Source organism: Cibotium barometz, chromosome 27, assembly GCF_041138505.1.
Source record: "Cibotium barometz isolate CiBa-2024 chromosome 27, ASM4113850v1, whole genome shotgun sequence".
In the NCBI taxonomy this organism is placed as follows: domain Eukaryota; kingdom Viridiplantae; phylum Streptophyta; class Polypodiopsida; order Cyatheales; family Cibotiaceae; genus Cibotium; species Cibotium barometz.
In genome coordinates, this window is record NC_141072.1 from 50,000,528 (window position 1) to 50,022,809 (window position 22,282).

General features: G+C 48.3%; 1 protein-coding gene across 4 annotated transcripts in view; it reads left to right on the plus strand.

Moving 5' to 3' along the window:
* The first annotated feature begins 448 nt into the window (after positions 1 to 448).
* LOC147623488 (protein ENHANCED DOWNY MILDEW 2-like) overlaps positions 449 to 22,282 on the plus strand; it is a 69,366-nt gene continuing 47,532 nt past the window's right edge. For 3 of the 4 annotated variants that reach the window (XR_015269387.1, XM_086821652.1, XM_086821651.1), the window contains exons 1-3: positions 449 to 856; positions 13,120 to 13,539; positions 13,629 to 13,769. Coding sequence is in view for 3 of the 4 variants with exons in the window: in XM_086821652.1 (XP_086677778.1) it covers positions 597 to 856; positions 13,120 to 13,539; positions 13,629 to 13,769 (821 nt within the window). In the remaining variant the exon portion in view is untranslated. The remainder of the gene's footprint in view (positions 857 to 13,119; positions 13,540 to 13,628; positions 13,770 to 22,282) is intronic. The other variant, XM_086821654.1, reaches the window with a different exon arrangement.

The window sequence follows — 22,282 nt, forward strand, 5'->3', positions numbered from 1 at the left end:
AGGCGTGCACAACAAAAGAACAAGGAGGAGAGATATTTTCTTTTGCTAAATTGGGTCTTCCGAATGATATATAGCCTTTAACTAGTACTCAACCTGTACGTTGTTGCAGTATGTAAAAGACATTAAGAAGCAAAACGCAGGAATGGAAGTCGGAATACAAAGGGTCAAATCAAGAATGGAAGCCGAAATACAAAGGGTCAAATCGATGGATTTTTTTTCTCTTATTTTTAAGAAATCCAGGATTTCTTTTTTCTCTCCTCTCCTTGTGCCTTGGTTGTCAATGGTTAATATGTAATAGATAGATATACATTGCACAATAATACTAGCTGGAGGAGAACTTCGCTTTTTCCCCCCCCCCTATTTCTACATATTGGTAGGAAGCCAAGTTCCAATCTTAGCTTTTGATTTTCCGAAAGTTAACCTTTGCGGCAATCCCATTGAGGAAAATGTCCTTGTGCAATGTTCCCAAAAGTTAAAGTTTCGCGCTTCTCGTAATTAGCTTTTAATTACTTTGAAGTGCAGAGAAAGAGACCCACAGAAGCTGGCACACGGTTCTGTCCATGTTGCCTTGTTGTTTTTAGAGTGTTTGCGTAACCATGGCTCGCACATACGCTGCTGTGGAGATAGACAAGGATGCCAAGCCCAAGGGTTGGAACCTCGTGCGCTCTCCTTCTCCCCAAGTGCAGCTTATCAGAAAGCTGAGAAAGAAGGGTTTCTATGCGAACTTTGGCAGCCTGCAGGAGTTGGAATTGCACTGTGTTCGCCTCTCCAAGCCTGCCGCAGAAGCCACTGGCAGATTGGTGGATGCAAGCGGACAGCCTTCACTCTGCTCCAAAGAGTCCTCCTCAGACATCAAGTAACTGTTCTCCAATCAGATCTTTTAAGTACTTTCTTTTAGGGCAAAGTGTGCCTAGGTCAAATTGAATGATATGGGCATGGTTAAAAGCCTTGATAAGCTATTCCTGGGAAGGCATATCATGGGTATGGTCACTTGCAAGCTGACCAAATGATACAAGAAAGGATTGTTGTCTCTTGTAACACGTGGCCTTAGGCTGCACATAACATGCGTTGACAAATTTGCGCCACCAATGCATGTTGTTTTGCATGCAATGTTCTAAGCCCGAGTCAGGTAAGGCATACAGTGGTTTGATATGATTGATTGCCTACATTTCTGAGCAAGATGTTTCCAACCATGTTTTCCAACCAACAGCTCTTATTGGTTGCATTTTACCTTTGCTAGGATGGTGCAATGGAAGGGGCCCTAATTATTGCTTTTTAAACTTTTAAAATGATGAAAAATGGTATTATCCACGTTTGGTTGAGCATATCAATGACATGGTTTAGCTCAGTACAAAGCAAGAAAGAAGTCAAAGTGTTAGTCGGGATAACTCCTTCTAGCCCTGCATTCAGCCCTTGATCTTCATCCCACTCCTAGTTCCCCAAGTTTATTCTAGGCTTGCAGAAGCATTTATCTTAGCATAGATTGAATTACTAAGTACTACCATAAGCCAGGTAGAAAACACCCTTGAAGAATGAGTGCTTACATTTATGCCTTTAGGAGTTTCACTTTCTTGACCTGAAGGTTTCATGCAGACTTGTGGAAGCAGTTATTTTGCCACACAGTGGAATTGGCTAGATATAGTGACTAGCAAGAACAATAATGCCACCATTTGGCTGCCCAAGTGGACTTTGCCTTTTTTGTGCCAAGGTACGGGAGGCTAGGAAGCTTCGTGTCAACCGTATTGAGGCCAGGATTCCTTTCACCTACAAGAGGCTAGGCCTCATGTTGCCCGTAATGTGGCCAGGATGTGGAACCCACTGTCAAGGATGCCAATTTAGGCTTCCCACTAAGCCTTGCTATCTACAGGTTTGAGGAATGGGAGGTATATCCATTGCATAATGCATGTGATGCATGTTTATGTGTGATGTTGTGTGACTTGTTTTCGTGTGACTGCTTACTATGATGTGTCCAGTTCACGGGCAGGGGGCGCCCGCCGCCCACCCGTGAACCGTGCGAATACTCTATATTCTGATATGGTTTGTGACATGTGAACATGTGGTAAGGATCTTGTTTAACCCTTTAAATTTTGGGCAAAGGTTTTATAAACTTTGGGTATTCAGACTTCATTAAAGTCTGGTCCGTCTACTACCACTGGGTTGTGCCCAAGGTCCAAGGGCCATGTGTAGGCAGCTCAAATTTCGGGCATCCCCTTTGGTCATTTAAACCCACCTAGTGGCCACTTTAATGTGTGGGCACTTCATAGATGTAACACGCGGAAGCTCTGGGACTCTTCTTTCAGCCCTAAACACTACTGGCAACATGCTGATGCAAAACGCAGATATAGAGAGAGAGTAGAGAGAGAGAGATGTGTTGGAAATTCAGTATATTCATATAGTACAAAAAGGTACTTGTCTACAGCCATAGGCTGCCTTGAAGAAAAGGTGATAACACCCAAAATTCTGTCCCCCTATGGGACTCCTAATGACCCAATCCCTAGAGGATTGAATGGCATGAATGAGGAACCCTTGTGCCTATTTATAGGCCCTCCACAAGACATATGAAACTGGCCGACTGCTCGGCCAGTCAACAATCCAATAAATGCCCACCCGACTTGGCTTCTTCTGGTTCCTTCATGCGCCTGCAGCTGCCTAAGGTACAGCCGCCTCGTGAAGTGCAGCCGCCGCCTGAGATCTTGGTACAGCCGACAACCAAATCTGCAGCCGAGTCGCCTTGAATTCCAACGCAACTGTCAGTGCATCCTTCCACCTATCTCCAAGTCCATCACTGGCCCATCTGCACTCTGTGCTCCAAATCCCTAACTCTAATGGTCTTTTTCTGGTCACCTCTGCTGTAGAATCTCTGAGAATGTCCATGGCATATTCATGCACATGACATCCCCCTCTGCTGTGCGTTGTTGTACCTGTTCTTGCACCATCTACTGTACCTGGGTCCCGTACTGTACTTAGCTGCTCTCTACTGCCGTACTGTACATGACTAGTGTCATGTGCATGAAAGATGGCATGGACATTCTCAGGTGCTGGTCCAGAAGAGGCAGCCAGATAAAGAGTATGAACCAGATAGAGTTAGGATTTGGAGCACAAGATACAGAAGAGGACAAGTGTGGACTAAGAGCAAGGCCTGGAGGGCATGAAGAAGGTGTCTTGACAGTGCGTTAGAAGCAAAGACAAGCTGTCGGCTACTCACAGAACTGGTCGGTTGAACCAGAGGACAGGGCGGCAACATGCGCATCATGATCAAGGAAGAAATCAGAGTCGGGCAGCGCTGAAGGGGCATTTAATGCATAAATGACTGGCCGACCACGCTGAAGGGGCATTTAAGGCATAAATGACTGGCCAACCAACAGTCGGCGAGTATACCAAGTGTCCAAGAACCCTATAAAAGGCAAAGTGTGCTCATAGATTGAACCATTCACCCTTTTAGGGAGTGGATCCTTAGGGTCCTAGAGTAGGACAAGATTTTGGGTGTTTTACCACCTTTTGTATAAGGCAGCCTATGGCTGTAGTGGAGGTACCTTTTTGTACCATATTAATATACTGAATTTCTAGCATATCTCTCTCTCTCTCTACTCTCTCTTCATATCTGCGTTTTGCATCAGCATGTTTCTAAGAGTGTTTAGGGCTGAAAGAAGACCCCCAGAGCTTCCGCGTGTTACATTGGTATCAGAGCATCAGGCTCAGCAAAGCTAAACACTGATTCAGTCCCATATGATGGTGTACAGGTCCAAGGTACAGGAAAGTACACGGATACGAAGCCCAAGGCAAGGAGCACAGAATCGAGAAGAGCTCCCAAGAGGTTTGTTGGTGGTGTTCCACAAAGCCAGAAGGGATGGCAATCCTGTGAGCCAGATAGGTTCTCGAGCAACGGTCCCAAGGGAGGATTATCCTCCAAGGGGTGATGTGAGAGTGCCAGACTCATTTCTCAGGAATGAAGACCAAGACAGTGTTAAGAGTCAGGGCAGGAATGGATTGTGGACTAGATGGAACATATGCATAGATCTTAATGTGACACAGAGAGTGGTTTTGGAGACCGGGCCGGGCTTTCAGAGAAAAGGGTTTGCCAGGGATGGATGGATGACAGAGGGACTTCGGGAAAAGATTGGGATGATGACAGTCATCCAAGAACAGGTTGGAATCCTGTCATCAAGTTTAGCAGAGGGGGATGTCATGTGCATGAAAGATGCCATGGACATTCTCAGGTGCTGGTCCAGAAGAGGCAGCCAGATAAAGAGTATCAACCAGATAGAGTTAGGATTTTGAGCACAAGATACAGAAGAGGACAAGTGTGGACTCAGAGCAAGGCCTGGAGGGCATGAAGAAGGTGTCTTGACAGTGCGTTAGAAGCAAAGACAAGCTGTCGGCTGCTCACAGAAGTGGTCGGCTGAACCAGAGGACAGGGCGGCAGCAGGTGCATCATGATCAAGGAAGAAATCAGAGTCGGGCAGCGCTGAAGGGGCATTTAAGGCATAAATGAGCCGACCAGCAGTCGGCGAGTATACCAAGTGTCCAAGAACCCTATAAAAGGCAAAGTGTGCTCATAGATTGAACCATTCACCCCTTTAGGGAGTGGATCCTTAGGGTCCTAGAGCAGGACAAGATTTTGGGTGTTTACCACCTTTTGTATAAGGCAGCCTATGGCTGTAGTGGAGGTACCTTTTTGTACCATATTAATATACTGAATTTCCAGCATCTTTCTCTCTCTCTCTCTCTACTCTCTCTTCATATCTATGTTTTGCATCAGCATGTTTCCAGGAGTGTTTAGGGCTGAAAGAAGACCCCCAGAGCTTCCGTGTGTTACAACCAATACCTACAGCACCTGGCTACATTGCTGTATACTGCCGAACACGACACTTGTAGTACTTGATTGCACTGCTGAGTACCTGCTGTGCTCTACTGAACTGCTGTGAATTTACTGTACCTGACTGCACCAACCGAGTACTTGCAACCGCTTGTGTACTTGCAGCCGTACACGTATTTGCTTACTTGTACGGCTGAACCTTATGTATCTACTACAGTACCCGCTTCTACCTGTAGCATCTGGTGCTTGCTTGAGTACCTACCCTTCTACAAGTACCCATTCGCATACTTGTACAGTATGAGTACATGTCAGTGTACTTGTGCTTCTAGGATCTACACCACAGCCTTTGTGAGGGAGTGAGCTAGGCTCTAGTACACGAGCGCCTATTGGTGCGTGGTCTCAAAACGGCAGTTTCGTGTTCACTCCACTCCAAGTGTATGAGGTTGGTGATCTGGTCTCTTTGACTGTCGTCGCGACGAGTCGTGCATCGACATTCTACTCCGACACACTTTTGTTTGGGTAATGAAACTCGCAGGCGGTGGGCGGTGCCCGGGGGACTAGGGCCTTTGACACACTTGTTGATACCATCAATGCGTATTAAAACATTTAAACATAGCCACAACCTTAACACATATCCATCATCACTTTGCATAAAACATAAAAGCGATAAAACATCCACAAATGCTGAAAATGGAGCTTGCACACGTGACACCGCAGAGGCCGGAATGGGCCGACCCCACCCCCCTTGGAGTATTTTATTACCCAAGGAGAATAATATCATGTACAAGCTTTGAGGGCCTTACTCTCCCCACGGGCTGACTCCCACTGGAATCCCTCTACTCGAGGTAGCCCTCTCTCTGGGCTCTAATGTGTCTCTGTCAGAAGTATGATGTCTCTCCCCACCATAACATGCTCCAGTCGTCCAGGCTGCACCCATAGTGAACCATTACAGTTCCATACTGCTATGTGTATCTCTGTCAGTGGCCTGGTCTGTGTCCCATAGGCCCCAAACCGCTAATCCATGGGCCGGCCATCAATGATGACCCGACCATCTCGATAGAAGGCCTTCTTGCCTTCTCTCCTCGCGTGTAAGACTCGTGGCATGCAAGTTCTCCTATGCTCAAGCTGCATCCTCGTGAGATCATCATCCAAGAAAATAGGAGCTCCCTCTAAACCCCGTAGTATGACCCTCTTCCTCATGAAGGTGACCCTCTCCGTCTCTCCTGCAAACTGTAGGATGAGGGCTCGCTTGCGTGTTGAGTCTTTCCCGGCTCTCCATGCTTTGGTGAAGGGGAGAGGGTGCTCTTCCTTGTAGCCGAGCTTCATGCATAGAAGCTGTCCATCTTTCTCGGGAGTGGAGTCGGGTGTCTCGGCTATACCTGTGACTCGAATGTTGAGGCGGCGGGCATGCCTCATCTTCTCCTCCTCAATGGTGGTGTGAATGATTTGGTTTTCTTCCCTTTGAGTTTCCTCCCTCACTTCTTTACGGATGTTCTTCTTCACCACCTCGACCCATCCTGACTGCTTGGCTTCGAGTTTTCCCTCCATGTCCTTTGTGATCTCCTTGGAGATCTCTTCTTTGATTGCCGTGAGAGTGTTGTCATTGATCTCCCCTTCTTCCTTCTCAGCATTCTTGATGGCTACCATTTCCACTTTCAATGCACTCACCTCCTCCTTGAGTGCCGTGTTCTCTTGTTCGAGGTTCGTGACCCGTGCTTCGAGAGCTATGATGTGCTTGTGTAGTTTGTTTTCCACCTCATTGAGGTTGGAATCGGATGTCTTCTTGTTCTCCTTGATTAATGCCTTCATTGCCATCTCGAGGGCCTCGAGTTTCTCTTGGAGACTCGGGGCCATTCCTCCAAATCACTCTGCAGTCCTTCCCACAGGCAGCGAGGAGAGAGAGAGAGAGAGAGAGTTATGTTGCTGCCTTGGGGGCCTGAGCAAGGGTGGGTAGGTGGGTGCGTGGGTGGGTGGGTGGGAGGGTGGGTGGGTGGGGAAAGCGGTCAGAGAGGCGAACTGGCGAGCTGGGCGAAAAGCGGGCAGAGAGGCGAACTGGGCAGCGAAGGGGCGAAAAGCGGGCAGAGAGGGGACAGAGAGGCGAACTGGCGAGCTGGGGGATAAGCGGGCAGAGAGGCGAACTGGGCAGCGAAGGGGCGAAAAGCGGGCAGAGAGGGGACAGAGAGGCGAACTGGCGAGCTGGGGGAAAAGTGGGCAGAGAGGGGACAGAGAGGCGAACTGGCGAGCTGGGGGAAAAGCGGGCAGAGAGGCGAACTGGGCAGCGAAGGGGCGAAAAGCGGGCAGAGAGGCGAACTGGGCAGCGAAGGGGCGAAAAGCGGGCAGAGAGGGGACAGAGAGGCGAACTGGCGAGCTGGGGGAAAAGCGGGCAGAGAGGCGAACTGGGCAGCGAAGGGGCGAAAAGCGGGCAGAGAGGGGACAGAGAGGCGAACTGGCGAGCTGGGGGAAAAGCGGGCAGAGAGGCGAACTGGGCAGCGAAGGGGCGAAAAGCGGGCAGAGAGGGGACAGAGAGGCGAACTGGCGAGCTGGGGGAAAAGCGGGCAGAGAGGGGACAGAGAGGCGAACTGGGGAGCTGGGGGAAAAGCGGGCAGAGAGGCGAACTGGGCAGCGAAGGGGCGAAAAGCGGGCAGAGAGGCGAACTGGCGAGCTGGGGGAAAAGCGGGCAGAGAGGCGAACTGGGCAGCGAAGGGGCGAAAAGCGGGCAGAGAGGGGACAGAGAGGCGAACTGGCGAGCTGGGCGAAAAGCGGGCAGAGAGGCGAACTGGGCAGTGAAGGGGCGAAAAGCGGGCAGAGAGGGGACAGAGAGGTGAACTGGCGAGCTGGGGGAAAAGCGGGCAGAGAGGCGAACTGGGCAGCGAAGGGGCGAAAAGCGGGCAGAGAGGGGACAGAGAGGCGAACTGGCGAGCTGGGGGAAAAGCGGGCAGAGAGGCGAACTGGGCAGCGAAGGGGCGAAAAGCGGGCAGAGAGAGAGAGAGAAGAGAGAGAGAGAGAGAGAGAGAGAGAGAGAGAAATGAAATGTTATATTAACGTCTTCAAAAGGCCAAAGTGACCTATGAGACCAAAGTTACAACCATGTGACATCTGATACACTGTCTGGAAGAGAGAGAGAGAGAGAGAGAGAGAGAGAGAGAGAGAGAGAGAGAGAGTAACGTGTGGAAGCTCTGGGAGTCTTCTTTCAGCCCTAGAAACATGCTGATGCAAAAACGTAGATATGGAGAGAGAGTAGAGAGAGAGAGTTGTGCTGGGAAATTTAGTATATAGATATAGTACAAAAAGGTACTCTTACACAGCCCTAGGCTGCCTTCTTCTAAAAGGTGAACATCACCCAAAACTGTCCCCCTATGGGACTCCTAGAGACCCAATCCCTAGAGGATTGAATAAATTGAATGATGAGCCTCCTAGCCTGTTTATAGGCCTTCCACAAGACATGTGAAATTGGCCGACTGCTGGTCGGCCAGTCAACACTCCATTAAATGCTCAAACCGACTTGGATTCTTCTTGTATCTTCATGCGCCTGCAGCTGCCTAATGGTACAGCCGCCTCCTGAAGTGGAGCCGCCTCAGATCAGGTAGCCGACAACAAATCTGCAGCCGATTGTCCTGGTCCTGCCTTGAATCCAACACAACTGTCAGTGCCACCTATCTCCAAGTCCATCTTCTGGATTAGCCTTGAGAAGGTACATGGCATTGATCATGCACATGACATCCCCCTCTGCTAAACTTGATGACGGGATTCCAACCTGCTCTTGGATGACTGTCATCATCCCAAATCTTCTCCCGAAGTCCCTCTGTCATTCATCCATCCCTGGCAACCCTTTTTCTTTGAAAGCCCGGCATGTTCTCCAAACCACTCTCTCACATCACCCTTGGAGGATAATCCTCTCTTGTGACCGTTGCCCGAGAACCTATCTGGCTCACAGGACTGCCATCCCCTCTGGCTTTGTGGAACACCACCAACAAACCTCCTGGGAGCTCTTCACGATTCTGTGTTCCTTGCCTTGGGCTTCGTATCCGTGTACTTTCCTAAACCTTGGACCTGTACACCATCTTATGGGACTTATTCAGTGTTTAGCTTTGCTGAGCCTGATGCTCTAATACCAATGTAACGTGTGGAAGCTCTGGGAGTCTTCTTTCAGCCCTAAACACTCCTGGAAACACGCTGATGCAAAAACGCAGATATGGAGAGAGAGTAGAGACAGAGAGATGTGCTGGGAAATTCAGTATATAGATATAGTACAAAAAGGTACTCTTACACAGCCCTAGGCTGCCTTCTTCTAAAAGGTGAACATCACCCAAAACTGTCCCCCTATGGGACTCCTAGAGACCCAATCCCTAGAGGATTGAATGAATTGAATGATGAGCCTCCTAGCCTATTTATAGGCCTTCCACAAGACATGTGAAACTGGCCGATTGCTGGTCGGCCAGTCAACACTCCATTAAATGCTCAAACCGACTTGGATTCTTCTTGTATCTTCATGCGCTTGCAGCCGCCTAATGGTACAGCCGCCTCCTGAAGTGCAGCCGCCTCAGATCAGGTACAGCTGACAACAAATCTGCAGCCGACTGTCCTGGTCTTGCCTTGAATCCAACGCAATTGTCAGTGGCACCTATCTCCAAGTCCATCACTGATTCTGCTCCTGAGGCTTCTAAATTCTGGTTCTACTGATCTTTTACTGGCTGCCCCCTTTTGGATTAGCCTTGAGAAGGTACATGGCATTGATCATGCACATGAGAGAGAGAGAGAGAGAGAGAGAGAGAGAGAGAGAGAGAGAGAGAGAAATGAAATGAAATGATATATTAACGTCTTCAAAAGGCCAAAATGACCTATGAGACCAAAAATGTTACAACAATTGGTGGATCTGATACAATGTCTGTGTTAGAAAAGCTAAAACAACTAAACAACTAACTGAAACTGAAACAACAACTACGGGGAAAAGTAAAGTACTAGGAGCTCCTAATGGATAACATTTGGAAAGGAAAACTCCAGCAACAAAGGTAAGCATCATATACATCACTATCCAAAGATGTCTCTCATCGGTCAATGGCGGATATCCTCAATGTCCTCCATGGTGAGTACTCTGACTAGACATCTCCCATGCCGTGCTAGTATGGTCCTGATCCTCTGTTGTAGTCTCCGCCGGTGTCGAGATGGGCCTCTCATCTTTGGGTGCCTGGACCGCCCCAGCTCTGGTGCGGCTTCTGGGGCTAGCTGCAATGCCTGCTGGCCTGACTGCTCAATCTCTGGTCGAAAGAAGTCTGTAATCTGCCTCTGTAGGTGTCTCTCCCTCTCTGATCACCTCCCTCTCAAGAGACCCTCTCTATGTCTACGCAGCTCCGGCAAGTATAATCTGAGGCATCTCTGATCCTGGTATCTCATGACTCTGGAAAGTGGTCCGAAACCCTCTCTGAACAGGCAGTGAAAGCGGCCTCGTATCTCATAATATACTGGACAGTGATGACAGAGAGAGAGATTGTATTAACATCTCTCTCAGGCGGCCTATGAGACAAAACCATGTACAATGTATGTGGTATCTCTGAGTATCAGATGGTGCTCAGTGCACGATACAACAACTGGAAGAAAACTGCTACTGTGAGGTCGGAATGTATGTGTCAGAATGCGCAGCGGAAGACTAACGCACGTAGGAGACGCATCACCATCGAGCACCACGAACACCCCCAACGGGCACTGAGCATCCCTCCACCGGGCTCCCATCTCCCGATGAGCTGCCTCCCAAAACACCGGCCGGAGGAGATGACTATGACAAGGTGCCACTCTAGCCTATATATGGCTCTTCAACTTCCCATGCTTCCACTTATGGGATAATCCAAGGCACCTTCTAGCCATAGATCACACGCTCGAAATCGCCAACCTTCCAACACCCTCCCTCGATTCGAGCTCCGCAAGCCATCGAGGCACGAGGGGGTCCCACCCAAGACTACACACGTCCGAGCTTTGATACCATGTCAGAATACGTAGCGGAGATGATGACCAAATCCGGGAACACGAGCAAACGCAATGCAGAAAAAACAGCACAAGAGAGAGAGAGATAGAGGCGTGTAACTCTGCTCTATATACACAAAGAAGATCCCGAATATGAAACACAATGGTGTGGGGGGCATGGGGCCATTTTATATGGCCCCATCTGAGCAGTCGGCAGCCGACAGCCTCACGACTTGATCCTCTCCAGTCGGCCAGCCCAGAAATGGTCCACGACTTGCAGCAACTTCAGTCGGCCAGCTCCAGTGAATTAGCCCTCACACATGTGGAGTCGGCCAGCAGTAAAGAGAAGCAGGACCCATAGGCTAACACCTGAACTACTCAGGACAGCCTCCCACATCTGGTAAAAATAGGGAAAAAATATGGAGAGTGGGGAAAAATGAGAAAATACCTAATACGGGCGGGCACACCCACAACAGAGGCCCTGGTGTCTCAGCAAAGACAGGAGATGACTTCTAACACCCCCTCTCAGGTCCTGTGTGAAACCAACCACAGAGAGCTGGGGTGCCGCCTGAGCAAATCTTGAGATAGCGACTTTGTGAAGAGGTCCACCGTATTGTCCTTCGTTGAACAGAACTCTAGCAAGATGTCATCAGCAACGATCTGTTCACGAACAAAGTGCCTCTCGATGACCATGGGTTCCTCCAGTGGAAGCCCAATCCTGCAATGCAACCTGTGCAACCTCACCACCTCACAAGCAGCATCACAAGCAGCCTGGTACTCTGCCTCTGTCAACGACAAGGCAAAAGATGATTGCCTCTTACTGCTCCATAAAACTGCTCTTGGGCCTGAAGTAGATCTCCTCGTGTCTGGATCTCCTTCCCAATCTGAGTCACTCCAATCGTGGAGTCGGACTCCATCCATCACTCCCCCTCCTGTGTAAAAGAGTCCATGGTCGTCGACAACTTTGCAGGGCTCATAACCCGCATCTGTACTTCCAAGGAAATCCTCTTCATGGACGATACCCTATTGTAAAGAGAAGCCAAATGCTGACATATACCTTTGGCCAGCGTCATATGCTTTACATGATTGATTACATGCGGTGTGCAGTTGAGGAAGATAAATGAACGGACCTTGGCGTTGACACGATCCCACAACTGTGCCTGTGCCTCCCGGTCCTTTCGGATCGACGGTAACTCCCCTTCCTCTACTTCCGGCCATAGAACCCCAACAACGATGAAATCAGCAAGGTCGTAGGACTCCAGAACAGATTCCATCATAACCTTCCATATGCCGTAGTTGTTCCCGTCCAACTGACGGTCCACTGGGAACGTGGGGAGTGTAGGGATCTTCACATGCCTCTCGGCCATCTCTAACATATCTGCCATTGCGGGGATGTACTCTGAAAAAGGGTGGGTGGGTGGGGACAAAGAAGAACTTACACCTGCAAGTGGCTGTCCAGCAAATCAGCCCGCCGTCCTCTTGCTTCTCCTCTTCCCAAACAGTCGAATGTTCCTCCCGAGTTTGAATAGACGCCTTGGATTCTTTATATTGTGGCCCGAGACCACATAACATAACAAAGAAAAGAGAGTAAAGACCACCCCTAGACACCCCCTTTTTGTTTCCCCACCCCCATCCACTTCAATTCATGTGAATGATTATACCTTGAAAATCAAGGGCATTGTGAAATCCCTTGCATCTATTAGTGTTTCTGTTAATGATGATGATAAGGTGGAGGCATTGTCTCCAGCCTATTGAAGGCTTTGATGGTCTGTCTTTACCCCAAAGTTTGCATTGACCAAGAAATTGAACCAATTTTTCTATGCATGAATGGCTGCAAGCAACCCATTAGGGATTGTGGTGTAGTCGAACTTGGAACCCTTTCACTTTTTTCCCTCACTGGCAGTCTGGCAGCTAGATGCCCATCCTGCTGAGTGACTACTTGAGGTCTGTGATCCCCTATAGCACTTTTTGCAGTGCAGTCTAATCCTTTGTCTATGTGGACTTCCACTCTTTGTGGTGACCACTTAAGGTCTATAACACCCTGTCAAACTTGTTACGAGTTTTGAAGTCCTGTCAAGGATCACTCATGTTGTGCAGAGAGCTTGTTTCTAGCTCTGGTTACCTGTCTCTATCTCCCTTCTGCTACTCTTACCATCTTGATATGGGTGCTGGAACTTTGCTTCAGCCCAAGCTTTGGCTCAATGAGGTCGATACAACACATTTGGAGTACATGAACTTGAGTTCTTACAGTTGTGTATTGCAGCATTTTTTTCTTGATTCAATCCAGAAGCTGGATTGGAACATGTGCTCACACTTGCTTAATCACGACATTGCTGTGTTTTGGGCAGGAACTGCCAAACTGAACAGGTTGTGCAATCTCCACTCGCAAAAAGATTCAAAGAAGCAGATAATGCTGCAAGGCTTGATCAACAGACTGCTGAGAGAGAGGCTTCACCAAAGGCTTCTTTAGAAAAGAAGTCCAATGCAAAGTCTTTAGTGAACCCCTCCCCTCCATACAAGGGGTTGTCAAGGAACCCAGTTATTGATGATTGGTGCCTATCAGGCAAAGATGGAAAAGCTGTTCCAATTATGGAGGTTCCATACGCTGGGCGGAATTTATTTTGTACTTTTACTGTGAAAGAGACCTTCCTCTCAGGTCATGTAAGTGCAGAATTGGAGGGACTCTGCACCGGAATCGAGGAGTGGAAACTTGATCTGACAGCTGAAGGAAGGCTTGCAATTTATGTCAAAACTACAAGGAAGGTGTGGTAAGTTTGGCATCTAAAAGCAGATACTTGAAATTCTTCCAAACATTTCAGCACAGCATCACTATTTTCTTTTTTCTGTGACTTATCAGGACTCAGCTTGGGAAACCTCAGATAGCCTATGAACAAACCATTAGAAGCGTAGTGGTCTACATGCAGCTCTTTTCCATGGCCATGGAGGCTTGTGAAGTTTCGGAGTCTATGCTGTTACAACATCTTGAGAACAAGTTTCAGTATGGATTTCATCACTTTTGGTTGATGAATTTTCTTGCTTCTTTAAAAGCTCTCTTCTTCTTCTTCTTCTTCCTTTTTTTTTTTTTTTTTTTTTTTTGGGGGCTTAGCTTCTCAATCCAATAAAGGTAGCAAGGAGTCGAAATATACCAATGCTGGGTCATTGACAAGCACAGCATTTTCTTCCAGAAAGTGTTTTTTTTGGCAGGCGTCGTACTTATTGGTCCCCAGCGTCTGGCCCCCTGGAGAACCGGGGGGGGGGAGTTTGCATTTCGGTGAGCCAGGTGGTAGCTTTCCTGGTCGAGGATCCCGGCATGATCCTGGCTGCACTCAGTGGGTGAACCTTCGTGTTGGGGAGACCTGCCTTGGGCTCCTCAATATCTATGCCCCCAATGGGGCTTCTGAGCACACGTCCTTCTAGCTTCAGGTGTGTCAAGGTCTTCCCATGGCTGATGCTTGGTGCATGGGAGGACTTTAACATGCATGAGGAGACCCGGAGGATTGCAGCAGGGGATGTCGGGACCGACCGGACCTCAAGAGCAGTATACCTAGAAGGAGCAAGACCATTGATGGAGTGACTACCCTATGTGTGGAGACCATCCGAACCATATGGGTGGATCTCATTCACATACTGAGAGGGCGCTTCAATCGCTTGACCGGTGAATCTGACTGCATGCAACAGAGGCAAGAGGTGTTCCTTCAAGCTTGGACCCCCAGACCCTTCCTTTTCAAGAAGGAAGGAGTTTCTTGGCATTATAGGCCCCCCCCACCCCCCCCCCCCCCCCCCCCCCTCTTTGATGTAAACTCCCCCCAAGAGCAGCCAGCCATGGTGGGAGCTCCCCCTTTCATGTTTTTTTGTATATATTGACTGCATGTTTGCAATGTTTGTACTCTTGCTACTTGTGTAAATATACAGATGGAGTTAACAGATCTATGATCTATGAGTTGAGGCTAGAGCAGATCCAATACAGTACAGGGCTGATCCAAGTAAACATATAAAAGAGGGGGGGCTGAACCAAATGCAAATTAAAGTAAAGCTGATACGAGGTTGATTGGGAGGGGGCGGGGGGGAGGGAGGGAGGGAGGGAGAGGGCATCCTCATCCTAGAATCTCCTGCATAGGGTGTTGTAGCATGGAAGTTATGGGGGAGAGAGAGAGAGAGAGAGAGAGAGAGAGAGACTTTTATTAACGTCTTCAAAAGACCACTAGGGTCTATTGAGACAAAAAAGATGTTACAAAGTTAAACACCTTCAAAAGACCCAGTGGGTCTATGAGACCAAAAGTGATACACTAGTGTGCATGTGATCTCATCATGGTACAAAAGAAAACAAAGACTAGAGCTATGAGTTGGGAATGTCAAATCCGAGCCATATGATACAAAGTGGGACCGTCATCATCATACAACCTATGGAGCTAACCCCCCGGTAGGAGGAGGGGGCATCAAGGATATTGAGCATGGGGTTAGCTTGTAGAAGGCTTTGCAGATATGCCGGGCATGGGAAGGTGGCTCTGTGCCTCTCCAAGATCTGCTCAAGCTGGGGTTGATGTCTGTGTTGCTGGTGAAACCGATCCCGTCAAGTGGGGATAGACTCCGTTGGACACCCACACGTGTAATAGCACAACTTAAATATCACAATTTGAAATGTACAACTCAATAGCAAATGAAAATTGAAATGAAATGTACAACTCAATAATTTGAAATGTACAACTCAATAACAATTGAAAATTGAAATCAAATGAAATGTTGATAGATGGACACGAGCACTGGGGACGGAACGGGCTGACCCCCCCCTCAATATATGATATATTATTGGGAGTATTTAACAAATACAATGCTCCATGGGTTCAATGAACTAGATGATGTCCATGTACAACTGAGATGAATACAGTACCAAACAAGAAACTCGAAGTAGACGTTCGAGGCAGTGCGACCACTTGAGTGGTCAAGTCTCTACGGTCCTGTGCCTTCACTGGAATCCGTGGAGAGCGCCCCACTGGTGTTCCAGGACCACGCACAAACGGGCGCTCCCGTACTAACGCCTGGCTCTCCCGATCTCGGCACCCATGGACCCTGGTTCTCCAAAAGCTTGGACTACCCGGCACGGAACGGGTGTTAGCGATAGAGAGAATCCTTTATTAGATTTACAACAAAATCCTTTACTTAAATCTGAATCCACTTACTTGTAGCTTGCTAATGGAAGACAAATACACGAGGCGTTTGTGTGTAGTTACTTGAGAGGGACACCAGGGCGCAGCAGCCTGTCGAGGAGGATGAGGAGCAGCTGCTTGTGGAGAAGGTGTAGCCACTTGAAGAGTGGAGAGGAAACCTGGCTGCAGCCGCATGTGGGGTGGCGCAGCCGCCTGCAAGGTAGAGGGAGTAGCCCACTAGCGTGTAGCCACCTGAGGAAGGCGAAGAGATGCAATCGCCTGCAAAGTGGAGCGCAGCCTGCTGGTAGAGCACAGCCGCCTGAGGATGCAGAAGCCGTCTGGTTGTAGTGGAGAAGGGGCAGCTGTCTTTAAGGGAGGAGGAGGAGGCGCAGCCGCCAGCTGAAGAGGAGCCACCTGGCTGCAGAGCACAGCCGTCTGAGGGTGAGCAGAAGCCGCCTGCTGAAGAGGAGGAGGCGCAGCCTGCTGGACAGAGGGAGCAGCCGCTATGGAGAGTGCGCAGCCTGCTGGAGAGCAAGCGTAGCCTGCTGGGAGAGCGCACAACCGTCTATAGAGCTTGAAGGATGGTCGCCTGCCAAATCTCCTCAAGGATGATAGGATGGTCGCCTCTTTGTAGGTGTTGGAGAGGAAACATACAACCACAGCTGACCGGCTCCCCAAGCTTGCATGGGGGCGGCCAGTTTCAAGGTGGGGTGTGGGTAGGTGGTCATGCACCCACCCCCACACACATAAAGGGTTAAGTGTGGGGTTTCCCTCCCCACCTTGGCCCACACGTGGGTGCCCACTTTTTAAATGAATGTGAACTTACAACCTTATAAAATTAAAGGTTAGAAAGGAAAGCTATTAAACCAACAAGTGCAATACACTTACCACCTGTTCACACGCAACAAAACTTGTCAGAAGACAGAGCAAACTTCACGACTCACTGGCAGGCGTCCCCGTTCAGTAAGTGGCACATCAAACAGGCAAACACAAGAATACAAGTCATGCGAAAACAGTTTCAAACATGCAAAACATGAATGCATGTGCAAATAGTATCATGGACATATCTCCCGTTCATGGAACAAGTACAAAACATCTGTCGGGCACAAAAATGGCACGACAGAAAACATAAATCGCGGTCTTTCTATGGAGTGATAGTCCCATAGGTAAGACACAGATCCAGGCACAAGCCTCCCTATGGAGTGACAGTCCCATAGGCAAGACACGGCACAAATACTGGCTTTTCCATGGCGTGACAATCCCATGGATAGAACACAGTCCAGGTCATACACGGGTGGCACCAGTCTGGCTATCGTCCATACGACACCGTCCTGCTAACACACGGGTGGCACCAGTCTGGCTCCCGTCCATGTTATGCAAAAATACTGGCCCCTTCACATGAGACACCGGCCTGGCCTCAAGTGAACGAGACACAAATCTGGAGATGGACCAAATGGTCGGCCCATTGGTGACATCCACCCGGGCTTCCAAAGAGTTGTCCTCAACTGAAAAGCCTCAAGATATGCCTGCAACAACTGTGGGTAGTCAATAAAATAATCCTCATTTACCCACTTTGCATCAATGGGCAAATAATTCTTGAACTTCACAAGGTATCTCCTGGAAAGCTTTCCTGCAGGTAGCTTTCGCTCCTTGTGAAAGACAGTCTGTTCTGGCTAGAGGATCTCCTCAAGCTCATCAATCTCTGGCAGATCTTCTGTGACAAGCTCGTCAAGATCTGGCCCCACATATTTCCGAAAAAGACTCACATGAAATGCGTTGTGAATCTTCCAATGACTAGGTAAAGCAAGCATGTATGACACTTCATTGATCTTTTGAATCACCTTGAAGGGTCCATAATAGCGAGGAGAAAGCTTAGGATATGATCCTTCTTGTCTTGGCCTCTTCCGAAGCCTAGCCTTCTCAAATTTCAGCAAAACCCATCTTTGACTTGCATGTCCTTTCTATGCTTGTCAGCAGCCATTTTATGCTTATTTTGTGATGTTGCAATGGCTGTCCGTACCTGTACAAAGGCTACATCCAAGTCACGAACATATTCATTAGGTGCAAAAATCTCATCCTTTGTACGAAGGATGGGTGGCAAAACCACTCTGCCATAAATAATCTCAAACGGGGCCTTTCCCGTGGAGGCATGGATTGTATTGTTGTAGGCAAACTTAACAAGTGGAAGATACTTCTCCCATGCAGTCTTTTGATCTGCCACATAACACTTCAACAAATCCAACACGGTTGAATTTGCAGCGTCACTTTGGCCATCCGTTTGGGGATGATAAGCTGATGAAAACTCAAGTTTAGTGTCCATATTATCAAATAAAGCCCTCCAAAAGAGGCTCGTAGTCTTGGGATCTCTATCCCCAACAATGGATTTAGGCATACCATGATGCTTGAAGATATTAGCAAGAAAAAGCTTTACCATATGATCAACTTTAATGGTTTTCTTGACGGGCAAGAAATGAGCTTGCTTGCTAAACCTGTCCACAATGGTCCAAATAGCATCATTCCCATGTTGGGATCTAGGCAAGTCCATAATAAAATCCATAGTAATACTTTCCCAAGGTTGCGAGGGAATAGGCAATGGCTGAAGCAAACCTGGAGGTTTTTGCCTGTCAAATTTTACCTTTTGGCAAGTAATACATGCACGTACATAAGCCTCAATGTCTTTACTGAAGGTTATGAACAGTTAGGGTTAGGGTTTGGAGGTACTTCAAACAGAAACGTGAGAGGCAAAGAGAGAGAACACGACTCCTCTTGTATTCAGTAGTGATAAAAAGTGAAGTACAATAGCCACATAATGAAGTGACCTAAAAGATGTGTTCACATGTCCGGCCATAAAGTGTGCCAGGTGGACCAAATCACTTATAAACTATTATAAGTGAAACTAAGGTAAACTGGGGAAAAAACCTCCACTAACTGAAGTAAAAAATGCCCCAGTAATCTACTGATGATCACTAGCACTCCTCTGGGTGCATACACAGCATAAAACCCAACAAACCCCCCTGGAGTGATATGTGATCACTGTACATCATCCACCAAAAGGAAACAAATTCAAAGCAGTGCGGAATGCTTCGAATTTCGGATGTGGTAATGCCTTGGTGAAGATGTCTGCCACATTTTGATTTGCAGGACAATAAATCAGACTGATATCACCTTCCTGGAGTCTCTCCCGAACAAAATGATAGTGAATCTCAATGTGTTTCGTGCGAGCATGAAACACAGGATTCCTGGCAACAGCAATGGCACTCTGACTATCAGTATAGATAGGTGTAGGCTCCTCCACTGAAATATCCATATCAGTCATGAGACGACGCAGCCAGACACACTCAATGGTAGTAGTGTAGGCTGCTCTGTACTCTGCCTCACAAGACGAAGTGGCCACTGTGGTTTGTTTCTTGCTTAGCCAAGAAATACATGAAGAGCCAAGAAAGAAACAATTGCCACTAGTGGAATGTCTGGTATCAAAATCACCAGCCCAATCTGAATCGCTGTAAGCATATAACTGCATGTCACCCCCCTCAGGATAAAGCAATCCAAGAGACAAGGTACCCTGTAAATACCGGAATACACGCTTCATAGCTTGCCAATGTGACAATCGCGGGCTGTGCATGAATCTGCTTAACTGAGATACGGCATACTGAATATCTGGCCGTGTAGTACACAAGTAAATAAGGCACCCAACAGCCTGAGCATATGTAGTGGCATCAAAAGAAATACTGTCATCTTGTAGTGACAGTTTCATCCCAGGCTCCATAGGAGTGCTAATAGGCTTGCAATCCTGAAATTTAAACTTCTCCAGAAGTTTAGCAACATACCGAGATTGCAACAACCCAATGCCTCTGTTATCCTGCACAAACTGTATGCCCAAATAGTAGTGTACGAGCCCCAAATCAGACATGTCAAATGTCTGTTGCAGTATCTCTTTAAAAGCTGCAATTTTGTCATCATTTGATCCCATGAGCAAAAGATCATCTACATAAAGACTGATGACCAGCAGATCTTTCTCTTCTTTCTTTACATACAAAGTGGCTTCTGATGGTCTGTTCACAAAGCCTTGAGTGAGCAGGAAAGCATCTATCTTTGCATACCAAGCTCGTGGAGCTTGTTTCAAACCATACAAGGCCTTTTTCAGCCTGCATACTTTCCCTTCATGACCATGTTCTGCAAAACCTATGGGCTGATATACATAAACTTCCTCCTCGAGGTCCCCATGTAGGAAAGCAGTCTTGATGTCCAACTGGTGAACAACCCAACCACGATGTGCAGCCAATGCAATGACACACCTAAGTGTCGACATACGGGATGTAGGAGCAACTGTCTCCTCATAATCAATGCCCTTCTTCTGTGCATAGCCCTTTGCAACTAGACGGGCTTTGTACCTGTCAATGGATCCATCTGCATGTCTTTTCTGTTGGGGTAAAGGCATAATGCCCACCCTTATAGTGTGTACAAGCCCATAAGTTATAGTACATAGTACACTTAGTACTGTTAATGTACTAAGTGCACTATGTGTACTAGTGCAATATACATGTGTGATAGGGGAGTCACACACTCATGATGAGTTGACTTATCCCCACAACTCTCTCTCTCTCTCTCTCTCCCTTGTTTCTCTGTGTATGTCTCCCACATGAATTAACCTAACCCTAATTCCTGTTTCTCCCACACAACTGGTATCAGAGCCATCAACTGGAGCACACAGTCGAGCCAGCAATCGTGAAGGCAAGCTTGTAGCGAAGACCAGGCGCGCAGAGGCTGTGGTGGCAAAATTTGGAGGGAGTAAGAAGCTCAGGCTGCCTACTGTGAGTGTTCGTAGAAGGCTGCGTACAAGAAAGCTCTCACACAACTCGAGCCACTGAAGCGAAAGCAGCGCCAGGCGTAAGTGGTATGCGAAGGCAGTAAAGCGTATTAATGTGGAGTTCCTGGCTACCTGCGCTAGGCGAAACATAAGCGAAGGCAGCGTAGCTGGAGGCGTCGAGCGTGAGCAGCGAGCCGAAACGCAGGCGAAGCTGGAGGCGAGCTCGTAAGCGGGGTAGTGGTCCACGTAAAAGCCAGGCGTCGAGCGTGGAGCAGCGAACTGAAGTGAGCGAAGGCTACTAGGCGTTAGTCGTCGGCTGGCGCTAGGCGTTGAATCATTCGCAAAGGCAAGCCTGTAGCGAACCCGTAGTGCGAAGTGGTGGTAGGAGCAGCCATCAAATCTGCAGCAAGAAGTGCCCCCCCCCCCCCCCCCACCTGCACAGAACAGCAGCAGCATCATCATCCCTTTTCCTGCAACAACAAAACCCGCCTGCAAATCAGAGAAAAATCAGAAAATTACAAGGTATTTTCCTCAAATTTTTTTTGGGACTTGCAATTGAGCAGGTACAATCAACAATTGAGTAGATACAGGTGTCGAATTGCTCAATTTTGAGCAAAATTGGCAAAATTGGGTGACATTGGTCACAATCAGGATCAATTTGCAGGAAATTGGTCACAATCAAGATCAATTTGCAGGAAATTGGATGTCGAAATTTGGGGCTTTTGATGTAATTGTGCAATTAAGCACTCATACATGCTGTATGATGTGAAAAATCGCACATTTGGGCAAAATTGCAGCAAATTGCAGTGCAAATCAAGGGACTTTTTTTTTTCCCGAGAAAAGATCCTTTCATTAGTTATATAAAAACGCCCGTAGGGCTACAAAAGATCTCTCTTGCTCCTAAGAGAGAGAAGAGCAGTGAATACATCATGGCAGCCCGGGAGACTCTCCCTAGGTGGTGCAAAATACAAGCATCAGTATAAAGAACTGAGCGGCTAAATCATACAATAGGGGGGGGAAGAGCCAAACAGGTGGCCTGTAGTGCCAACGGGGGGATCCCGTGTGTAAGGTGTAGAACGGGCCACAGCGCCAAGTGGTGTGAAAGGCCTGGCGCCGTAAGATCGCCTCGTCCGAGTCTCCCCGGATGCGGTCGTACTGTCCTCGCAGGGTGTGGATCAACTCCTGCCAAACCCCCCGAACAGTCTCTGCTGGTGGCTCTAATCTCCCCTCAAAGGCCGTAAAGCACCGGGCCCTCCAGGTGAACCAGATGGTGAGGTTGCTGAGGAGCTCCCATCGTAAATCCCTCTCCTGTGTCCAGCTGGCGGACGAGAAATCCGGTGCCGGAACCAGGCGAGGCTGGCCCCTAATAAATCTGATGGCCTGACTGCCCTGCTCCATCTCATAGCCCATAGCAGGCCCTGACGAAGTCGACCAAGCAGCGGCACCCCACGTAAACATACCCTCTGGAGAGAGGGGGGCCAGAATACGCAGTATCCGCAGCCAAATCTGCTGTGCCTGAGGGCAGTCCCAAAGGCAATGTCTCTGTGTCTCCATAGGGTG